Source organism: Danio rerio, chromosome 4 (genome assembly GCF_049306965.1).
Source record: "Danio rerio strain Tuebingen ecotype United States chromosome 4, GRCz12tu, whole genome shotgun sequence".
NCBI lineage: Eukaryota > Metazoa > Chordata > Actinopteri > Cypriniformes > Danionidae > Danio > Danio rerio.
In genome coordinates this window covers 74,899,975-74,911,124 of record NC_133179.1, presented here as the reverse complement: position 1 = coordinate 74,911,124, position 11,150 = coordinate 74,899,975, and the positions used below count along the sequence as shown (strand labels likewise).

The following is an 11,150-nucleotide window of genomic DNA, read 5'->3' as shown; positions in this document are numbered from 1 at the left end:
CAAACAAGCTGGTCTAAGTATTTCAGAAACTGCTGATCTACTGGGATTTTCACGCACAACCATCTCTAGGGTTTACAGAGAATGCTCCGACAAAGAGGAAATATCCAGTGAGCGGCAGCAAGGGTAAGATTTTGGTTTTCTTAGGATTTCAGGATTTAAAGCAGTGATTCTCAAAGTGTGGTATATGTACTGCTGGTGGTAAACAGGCTTCTTCTAGTGGTATGCAGAGAAATCATAGAAATAAAAACAATGTTAAAAACACATTTAACCCTTTGTGTCCTTCAATCACACCAGTGTGATCACAACGTTCAGTTGCATCACGTGATCAGTTGCTAAATCCAAATCTGCTGTCCTGCAATTACATGTGTTGAGTCAGAGAAAGACACCTGCAATGTTATTGATAAAGCAAATCCAATTTATTAGTATACAAACAAATAACAATTAGGTAACAAATACATATAGGTAGTAGCAAAACAGACAAAAATACTCATGTAAAATACACAGTTGATGACTATAATAATCATTTGACACATAATCTGATGATGCGCTTTATTCAGATCAGATACACAAGGCATCAATGAATGTTCACAGCATCAAAGCAGCAGATCCACCGCTCTGCCCTGTTTTTTCATGTTGATTCACATTTATTTGCCTTCAGTGTACGCTGGGGGAGCTTCTGCAGGAGGATGTTGAAAGCATGGTTCGGGGACTTCTTGAGGGCATTGAATGTACTGTGGGGGCATTTCTGCAGGAGGGTGTTGAATTAAAGGGCTGCTGTTCACAGGAATCTGCAGGATAAAATGTACATGGTCAGCTTGTGACGGTCGTCATTACATTTTTCGTTATTATCATATGAGGGATGTCTGATTTGGTTACAGCTGTCAGCTGATGAAATGTTATTTAGAGCGCATTGGAATGGGTTCTTGCGCTCTCATTCATTCCTTGTCACGCAGTCAGCATGCAGGTGATTCCGGGTCACGGAGGGGTCATGCTGACTGTGTGTTTGTAGAGAGCGCGCTGCGTAGTTGTTGCTTCGAGTCCGGATTGTAACAAAATGTGTATTTTCGTGCTGGTTGGTCTTATGCTGCGTTCACACCAGATGCGGAACGTGCGTCAAGCACGAGTGATTTACATGTTAAGTCAATGCAAAAGCACGAATAGACATCCTGCGGCGCGATACACGCGGATGACGCAAATTGCGTGGGGCGAATTGAGCGTTTTGCGCGTTTGACGCACTTAACGAGCGTTTCGCGTGAATCTCTCGAAAATCTGAACTTCAGCGTACATTCGCGCCGCGTTAACCAATCAGAAGCTTGCTCTTGTGGGGGCGTGATTGTGACTTAGAACCTCTTGTCGGTGTTCCGAGGGAAATCCTCCATCCTTCACAGACAACAGTTCATCAAACTGGGCTTGGCTCAGTCAGGAGCACCACTGAAAGCCTCCGTCATCCAGGTTAAATTTCTGCAGGAGTTTATGAGCTCACAGAGCTGGATGCATCTCTGAAAGGATGTAGTGGACTCAAACACGACCCTAAACATATCAACGCTGTTTTTCAGTCTTCATAAAGCACATAAACACTGTTATTTTCTTCATAAAATCCATGTTAGCCATTTAGCTATGAAGCTAGAGTCTTGGGTAGACAGAAGCCCATCTGCCCATCACGCGAATCCGTGTCTGTTCTGAAGTGAATTTGACGCGCAAATGAAGCGATTAAATTCAAATGTTCACGCAGCTATTTACAAGCGAATAGCACGATTTATCTACGCGTTCCGCGTCTGGTGTGAACACAGCATAACTTTGTGGGAGTGGCTGTGTTCCTTGAAGTTAGACGCGGGATCGAAGGTTTGAGTGTACGAGTATGTTTTAATGCGCACGTTGAAGCAGCGACATTTAGGAATGAAAAAGCTTATTATTTTGGCGGAGGTTTTGTTTATGATGCGTGGTGAACGTATCATGCGTTCGGCTTTGTTTGTGGAGTGAGGCATGTGTTTATTTTTATTTTGCTGCTCGAGTTGCCTATTTGTTTTGGGTTTTTCTTTTTTGTTTTGTTGATCATTGTTCAACAATTATTGTCCCATTACCAGTTGCTCACACGTTTAGAGTACACATTAAAGGTTTTGTGGATTTTTACTTCACAAATCACAAATTGTTTTTTAAGCACACTGAACTGAGCTAACTGAACTGAACTTAAACACTAAAAACTGAACTACCCTGATCCAGTTACTATGACCATTTATGTGAAGCTGCTTTGACACAATCTACATAGTAAAAGCGCTATACAAATAAAGCTGAATTGAATTGAATTGTTGTAATTAGGGTTGTAACAATATACCGGTATGACGGTCTACCACGATTTGAACGTGCATGATTATCATACCATGAACAATTGCATATCAACGGTTTTAACCCTTAAAGACCGAGACAGCCGCCCGCGGCTAAAAATAAGTATTGCTCTTAAATGTTTAATAACTTTTGATCCGCTGATCCGATTCATACAATTCAAAGATTGACATAAAGAAGAGAATCGCAGCTTTCCAGTGCTGTATCACATAACATTCACGGACTTTTAGAGGCTCTGGAATCAGTGCAGTTACGTCATCAACATTTGACAACGCTGATTTGACAAAAAAACGCTCGTCACTGTGTCTGAAAATATATTATTTGGAAAAAGTCAAATTTGCTTCACTGTTCTATTATTTTGTAACATACTGTATACCGCAAAACCGTGGTATTGTTTTAGACGATTATCATACCGTAAAAAATTCATACCGTTACAACCCTAGTTGTAATGTGGTTTGTGTGTGAATACAGAACAGAGATTGGATGATTTAAACAAAACAAAAGAAAAACATGTCATTGGTTTCTGTCTGGTCTGCATGAAATCCAGATTTACAATGTTTTGCTAGCGCACATTGTTAGTCTTGAAGGAAACAATTCTGTCATCATCACAGGCTGATTGGTCACCTAATCGGCTCCTACATCATTAACTACATGGCGCAGGAGATTGGTTGCTGTCGCCTCAACAGACAATTGTCTTCGTAAACTTTAATCAAAATGGTGAAATTATTAAATAAGTCATCATATTTAAATAAAGTCTGCAGCAACTTCTGGTTCACATGGACTTTAAGGGTATGAAGGGTATGATTTAAGAGTAAAGAATTACAGACAGATATTGGGTTTGTTGGTTCTTGTGAAACCTCAAAACCTCAAGTCTTAAAAGTAGCTTTATCCTTTACACCTAAATTTATCTGATGGGTTCAGCTGATGTATTTCTCACCTTAGGTTTACAGCAGCAGGCGACTTTACAGGCAAACACAGACAGGGAGATGGAGATGAAGAACTCAAGGATGGCGAACACCAGCAACACACCACTGATTCTTAAGAAAATATTCTGAGAGAACATTCAACATGAGCATAAAGGACAACAACGACAACAAAGTGAGGTCAATAATTTGTAGTCCTTTAAACCTAGTTCACACTATAAGATTTGAAACATCGGCAGATTGAAGTGCTGTTCACACTGCTTTTTTTTTGTGTCTTCAGTATACTATTGGATTTCTGTCTGTAAGATGTCAGTGATGCGTCAGTAAGCCTATTCGATGCGTTGTTTAGTAGTTCATACATAAAGACTGCCAAGCGCCGAGCACCCGCAGATTTTTCCCCGATCTGCTGGCTAGCTCGTTATCTTCCTTAAAATCCTGTAGTGTGAACTAGGCTTTAGGTATACTGATGAAACTAAGTGATGTTTAAAGATGCCATAGAATAAAAACCTGGACATACCTAGGTATTCATTTTCAGTACATGCATACATTGAACCTCAAACACCCTCCTCATTGTCATGTAAATCATGCTAGTGTAAAACTCAAACACTGACTCTTAGAATGCACTTGGATCCACACTCAATTTCCACAACATTTACTAAAGAGATTTTTACTATTAAGGCATTATAAAGCTTAAACTTTTCCATCCAAGAACCAATTTAAACCATCAGTGCATTCTGTGGTACCTTTAATTTCAATATTTGTATCCAGTGTAAATGAACAGTAATATCTTGTCAAGTTCTGGACAGCATTGGACAGATGAGTGCAGATTACGCTTGATTTTTACAAGTGCACCGGTCACACAGTGATCTTACTGTAATTATAAAATAAAACATTAATGCTAAAATGATATCAATATAAGAGGTGATGACTTACCCAATGATTATAAGAATAATATGGTTTTGCCCAGTAATGGTAGATGGATCCAAAACCCAAATCCATTGAATGTACAATAATGGAAATGCCCGCAGCTATAGCACTGAAAATGTTCATCCCGAGGGAAGCTCTCACCTACAGTAGACACACAGAAATAGAAAGGTTTTGTATCATGTTGTGTTAACACACTGTGGTTAAGCAGATGATAGATTATATGGAAAGTGATCTAAATTAATTGAGAAAAATAGAAAATATAAGGTCTAAGCACTAAAGACTCATGTGTATAATAAAGTGACTGCATGGAAAGTCTCTCTGTAGAACGTTTTCAGTCTGATCACTAAACATTTGCTAGTAAATGTGTCGAGTTATGATCAACACTGTTTACTTCAGCTCACTCTATTCAACCCCGCACAGGAGAATAGAGTGGCTGAATTTACAACACGTCAATTCACCAACTCCTACTAAATTACAAGAAAGTTAGTGGCTGTTTAACTGGGGGAAGAATAGTTTACCCTGATATCCTAATCATTGTGTGTCTATTTTAAATAAAACTCTGTGCTAGTGTACCGGGGCAGCTGTAGTCTAATGTGGTTAGAGAGTTGGACTTTTGATTTAAAGTTTGCAGGTTTGAGTCTTTTATTATTATTATTCCACCACTATCTAGAGTTTGAGTAAAATGGCATGTTTAGGTTCTTTCTAAAGAGTTTCAAATCTTTAAATACTGCAATGTCTGCTTTCAATACTCTAGTAGCACAGAAAAAAAGAATATTTATGCATAAATCCTTACCCACCAAATTTTACAAGCACCCAGTGTTTAGACCCATGAAAAGATCAAGTGTTGTGTACATACCAGACACAAAGCAGGTGGTGAATTAATTTTGTTTTCAGCAGCAATGGAGAGCGAGCCTGCAGCAATGTACTGAGAACAGAGAGAAGAGCAAAACTTAAAGCTTATGTTGGATATATATATATATATATATATATATATATATATATATATATATATATATATATATATATATATATATATATACACATGTGTGTGTGTGTGTGTGTGTGTGTGTGTACATTGTATTTAATCAGAATGAGCATTTTACTGGCACGTGAAGCACTTCCTCAACCACTAAATGCATTTGCATTCTTCTTTGTTACACACTAGACCTGTCAAACACACATAGCATAGTGAGCTGGTGGGTGTAATCACAGTGGTCTGTCGGAGGAAATCTTCAGGAAAATGCATTCAGCACTAACTATAATTGACTAAGAGCTAAACCAAATGGAGGGGATATAAACACACTAACTACATTAGATAACTGACAAGAACCTTGCGATATCACATGAGAACTAATCAAAAGCCATAGCTACTAGCAAGTGATCTCAAACCTGTGAGGATTCCGCCACTTCGGTTTTGTCAATTCTTGTTTTTGGTGGCAGGACACTAGTCCTGTCTTGTCTTGTATGTTGTGCTTCCTGAGAGTTCTCTGATGTCCTGTTTCTTTACAGTCTAGTTTGTCTTTTTAGTTATGTTTTTCCTCGTCAGGGTTGTATTTGTTGCCTTTTTGTTTTTTGTTTTTTGAATTATTAATAAAAACCCATTATTGACTGCAATTGAGTTCTTGTCCTTTTCCAACCTCAACCGTGACAAAACCAGGGCAATACATAAGAGAGTAAAAATATACATTAAAAACAGCTGAAGCAAATCTATGCAAATGTCAATCTATCTGAAGTTGACCAATGAGGAGGACTAACCGAACGGTGAGCACGGTATGATTCAATTCAATTCAATTCAATTCAGCTTTATTTGTATAGCGCTTTTACAATGTAGATTGTGTCAAAGCAGCTTCACATAAATGGTCATAGTAACTGGAACAGTGTGGTTCAGGTTTTAGTGTTTAAGTTCAGTTCAGTTCAGTTTAGCTCAGTTCAGTGTGATTTAATCATTACTGAGAGTTCAAACACTGAAGAACAAATTCATCGATGCGTAGCTCTACCAATCCTGAACCATGCGAGGCAGTGGCGACAGCGGAGAGGGAAAAAAAACTTCACCTGATGGGAGTGAAGAAAAAAAACCTTGAGAGAACCAGACTGTGTGTGCCATGATGTGATGTGTCATGTATAACAGGGTCATCAGAGATGATCATTTACAGTGAATTTCACATGAACTTCAGCTTTCAGCTGAGATGTAGCACTTACAGGTGTATGAGTTTTACATAAGCTCACTCATGACATGCATTAACATATCAGTATAAATCTTTCTGGAAACTGGGAATAGAGCCATTGTTTGCATATCTTTTCCATACTGTGACGCAGACTCTGATGCTGAGAACTGTGGTAGAGGAGTGAGGCCGGTGTCATGGGTCTTTAACAAGCGTGAAGTCCTGTGGAGGAATTTGAGATGGACACTTCTGTGTTTACTTCATGATTAAAGTTGTAGCATGTTCGCCGGTTCCTGCCTCGAGTTTGAGTTTTGACTTCTACAGTAAGTTAGCGCTGCATGTACCTCTGGTGTAAACTCAAAGCACCCATAAAGAAACTCAACACAGAGGATCCCCGCTGCCTGCTAGTATTTCGGAAGTTTTGTCATTTTTTTAGAGCAACACAAACAGAATGCAGAAGTATAAATGCTCAACTATGGGGATCACCTCAGAAGTATTAACCAGGCTTTAAGTATTAGAAGCACAGGCGAGACGTTAGTTCGGAGGCTATCATCCAGTGACAATTATTTCAAACTTTCGCTCCTGATTCCTTGCTTTTCTAGAGACAGGAGTGCCTTAAAACAAGTGCCTATCTGCTAACATGCTCATGCAGGGCCTATGCTGGGATTTAGTGGGCACAGGGAGCTACAGTCAGTCCACACCAACATCTACATTACATTTACATTTAGTCATTTAGCAGATGCTTTTATCCAAAGCGACTTACAAATGAGGACAAGGAAGCAATTTACACAACCAAGAGCAACAATGAATAAGTGCTATAAGCAAGTTTCAGGTCTGGAAAGTCTAAGAAGGGAAGTATTAGTAGTATTAGTATATTTTTATTTTTATTTTTTATTTTTTGTACAATTAGTGTGATATTCAGAGAGGCAATTACAGATTAGGAAGTGTAGTGGAGACTAAATAGTTGAGTTTTTAGTCGTTTCTTGAAAGTAGCGAGTGACTCTGCTGTTCTGATGCAGTTAGGGAGTTCATTCCACCAACTGGGCAACCAAACCTAAACAGGTTCACTGTGAGCTAGCCCAGGTATGACTCACAGCTGTGGGCTCACTATGGGCTCGGTGTGAGTAGCCCTGTTACATTTCACGTATGTTTTGTGGTGTTTTGTTGTTTGTTTTCTGTTTTGTGCTCTTCTCTCTCTTGCTGTGGATCCTGTCCTGTTTCAGATGTGCAACCATTGGTCGAGTAAGCTGTCAATCACCATCGTCACTCAATCGGCACGCCAATAAGGATTGGGTCTGCGCAGTATAAAAGCTGTGCGCTTGCGCTGTTCTGGAGGAACGCTTGTATAACGTAGGCCAGGTAGTAGGTGCTGTGCAGGTGAAGCTCACTCCTCTAACCTCTAAAGGTACTCTAGCGACAGACACTATAGGCCATGGTCTTTAGCCTCATTGGTAGAGCACTCAACTCCCATGCGGAAGGTCGCCGGTTCAATCCCAGCTCGGAGCGGGTTGGATGATGTAGGACCGGCAGGGTTACACTTGGCTCACAGCCGGTCTCCTCACTTGTGTCGGCCGGCCTGTTCACTTGTGCTTGGTTTGATTGCGATTGCTGTATTCTAGTAATCTCTTTACTGAGAGATTAATTTATTAGAGAAACTTGTGCAGCTCAGTTTATTGTCTTGTGAGAGCGATTTTTATGAGAATTGGATTACCTGAGATCTTGTTTTGCTAATGGCTAACAGTGTGTAGAATTCTAGTAATGTGAGCAGCTTAGTATAATTATTTGTTAGTTAGTAAATGGAGGTGTTGCCACATGTGTAATTATGTTTGGGAGTTATGAAGTTTAGTTAAGCTTTGTGCTGAAGATTACGGTTTTGTTTCTGCATTTTTCTTTGATCAGTCAGTTTAGTGGGTTGGGGTTTAGTTAGATCGTCTTGTTATATTTATTTATTTGTTTTGGCAACCTTCCTGTTTTCTTTATTTAATTCAATTATTTAAAATTACATTTACATTACATTTTCTATTCATTGTTTGACATTATCTGTTAATAAATACTTACTTTTTGTTTCACTTATCAAGCGGCTGTGTCTTCTCCTCATTCATCCAGCATTAGTAGACTCACTGATTGTTACATTTCATCCGTTTAATTACCTAACATCTTAAACACGTAACAAGCCCACATTAGCGAACAGCCCACATTTATGCTATTGTCACGGTCGGTGAGGGGAAAAAGGAGCGAGGACTCAAGTGCAAAGAAACAATGGGTATTTATTAATAATAAAAATAAAAATAAAAGGCAAAACAAAACTACCCCGAGGGGGAAAACATTAACAAAACACACAAACTTGGCTGGGCTGACAAGACAAGGCAAGACTGGAGCAGGAACACGGGGAGTGTAGACAACGAACTGGCAAAGGACTGAAAACATGAGGGGGATTATAAAGCAAAAAGTAAATTGACACACAGGTGAACATGACAAACTAATAATGAGTAAACAAGGAGGGTGGGACTAGACAATAGACGGGAGAGCGCATGACACAGAGAGACAACACAAGCCATGCGCTCACATAACACAGGACAAGAACATGCAGCCAATGAGAGAACTCATTAACCGCATGTTCATGACAACACAAGCACAACACTGAAGCACACGACAAAAGCACGTGACCCCAATGTAAACACAGAGCCACGTACTTTGACAACAGATGCAAGACACGAGCACACGATGAATGAAAACACTCATCGTGCGCTCACACACGCAGCGTGCATGCTTCATCTCAGCGCCGACCAAAACCGAAACCAGCAAGACCAACCAACCACGCTGCAAAACACGAGTACAAGAGCGCACGCGTCCGAGGGACGCAGAACGCGCGCGCGGCCGCATCAAGCAGGAGCGCGTACACTCTGCGTACACCCACGACGACGGCGCGCGCGCACACAGAGACAGAAACAGGACCAGACCTGGGTAGTGTCCGAGCTCTGCCACCAAAACAAGAATTTACAAGGACCAGAGTGGCAGAACCCTGACAGCTATGAAGGCCACGTTTGGGCTTGCCCATTCAGGCCCAGAGCTGGCTGCCAGCTCAAGGTCTTTGGGAGTTTTTTCAACAGCAAAACATTGGCCCTCACGAGGCCAACGAGGCCTAAGAACTCCCTCATCCTCCATAGACCGTGATGATCCAGAGACATTTAAAGTACACAAAAGGAATGAAAACATAATCAAATGTCACTCCTAATCATTTGAAGCTCCAGGAACACTTTTGTGTGCCAAAATAAAGTAAAAGCATCTTTGTTCACCAATGTCTTCCATGTCAGATCAGGGAGTCTGTTTGTGTGTTCAGTGCTGCCTCTAGTGGCAATACGTGATACTTAATAAACATGTGCACAAAGCATTTACATGTTCTTTTAGTGTCTGTGAATGTGACAGTAGGATGTATTCTGGCTGATTACACACTGTAGCTTGTGTTATCTAGGACAACATGTTGAACTGTATGATCGTTACTTACAATGAGAGATCCCCAGAAAGAAACACCAGTGTTGATGAAGAAAAATGGTTCATAACCTATAAACAGGATTCCAAACAGGAAGGTCAACACACCGATCATTATCTGGACAGTCTGTGAGAAATAAGAGAGAACAGTGTAAGAAGGATGAGAGTATTTCATGAAGTAAAGCAGAATAACATGCTGTGTGTTAATGTGTGTTATCTGGGTTTAAGGGAGATTTCTCACCCCGAGGGCTTTTGGTTGGCCTCTCAGAAAAAGATGAGTTCTTTGAAGAGGTGAAACTCCTGCAACATGCTGTATGCGCACAGGCACAGAAGAACTGGTCACAGTTGCTGTTTGTGTCAGTGGCTGAAGCTGGATGACAATCGTTGAAGGATTCATGGCTCCGACAGTCGACATTTCAGTTTCAGAGTATCAAATGAACCTGTACAAAATCATAATAAAGTGAAAGAGGATACTATTATCAATAAAATATAGATAAATATTATAACTACATTTGTATAAATATTATTTGAACATGTGGGCAAAAACATCAGATTCAGACCACATTGACCTGCAGTGTGAACGTAGTCTAAAGTCACTGTGTTAAACTGTAGAGTTGAATTTTCAACATCAAAAGTGGTCAGAGCAGAGATCAACATCCCATAATGCAATTCACCACCAGAAATCAACAAAAACACACAAATTACAGAAACTTTTTTAATGAACAGAGGTGTAATGATCACGAGTGTTTAAACAATGGAAAAATCACAGCTCAAGTTTAAAATGATCAACATCACCTACATTTTAAAAGCCTTTCAAGGTCCACTTGTTACCAAATAAAGGAAACACATCCATTATTATTACTTTAGAAAACACAGATATAATAAGTATATTTCAGTATGTAGCGTACTGTCTTACCTGAAGCAGAATCCCGTCTTCAACTGTGCTTTGACTTTCTCTTCTGCTGTAACTTTACACCAGCGCAGTGATTCCCAGAAAGAGACAGGAAGCAGGAGGAGTTTTCTGCAGAATGGCCGCAGGTAAAGAGCCTCTCCCTCAAGCTCTCGGTTCGTTTTTTCCATCTAGATATTTGCTAATTGGGCTTCCAACGTTCCGTGCCCGATATGAGCCCTGGATAGCATTGTACCCTCACAGGACTACAGTGAGTTTAATAGCAGCAGTCATTACATTATCAGATGGGAAATGTGGATGGTAATATACAAGTTATACAGTTTCAGTTAACTGATTAACATAAAGACCTGTTGCTCACTCTTGTCACTGAAGACAGTCCAAGCCCAGTCCAATCATGTG

At 40.1% G+C, this 11,150-nt stretch overlaps 1 protein-coding gene across 3 annotated transcripts; it reads right to left on the bottom strand.

Annotated features, from left to right (window-relative positions):
* Positions 1-394: 394 nt before the first annotated feature.
* ms4a17a.12 (membrane-spanning 4-domains, subfamily A, member 17A.12) lies at positions 395-10,817 on the bottom strand. Of its 3 annotated transcripts, none has more exons than NM_001328005.1 (7): positions 10,758-10,817; positions 10,083-10,281; positions 9,858-9,968; positions 5,047-5,115; positions 4,197-4,331; positions 3,278-3,391; positions 395-788 (listed from the first exon to the last, which is right to left on the bottom strand). In NM_001328005.1, the coding sequence occupies exons 2-7, from the start codon at positions 10,254-10,256 to the stop codon at positions 645-647; spliced, it is 747 nt and encodes a 248-aa protein (NP_001314934.1). In that variant the 5' UTR covers positions 10,257-10,281; positions 10,758-10,817; the 3' UTR covers positions 395-644. The 3 variants fall into 3 exon arrangements, 2 of the variants coding, with proteins under 2 accessions (NP_001314934.1, XP_073801595.1); XM_073945494.1 differs by having other exon boundaries at positions 10,750-10,802; XR_012401414.1 differs by having other exon boundaries at positions 538-788; positions 3,278-3,547; positions 3,944-4,331; positions 10,758-10,802.
* Positions 10,818-11,150: the final 333 nt, after the last annotated feature.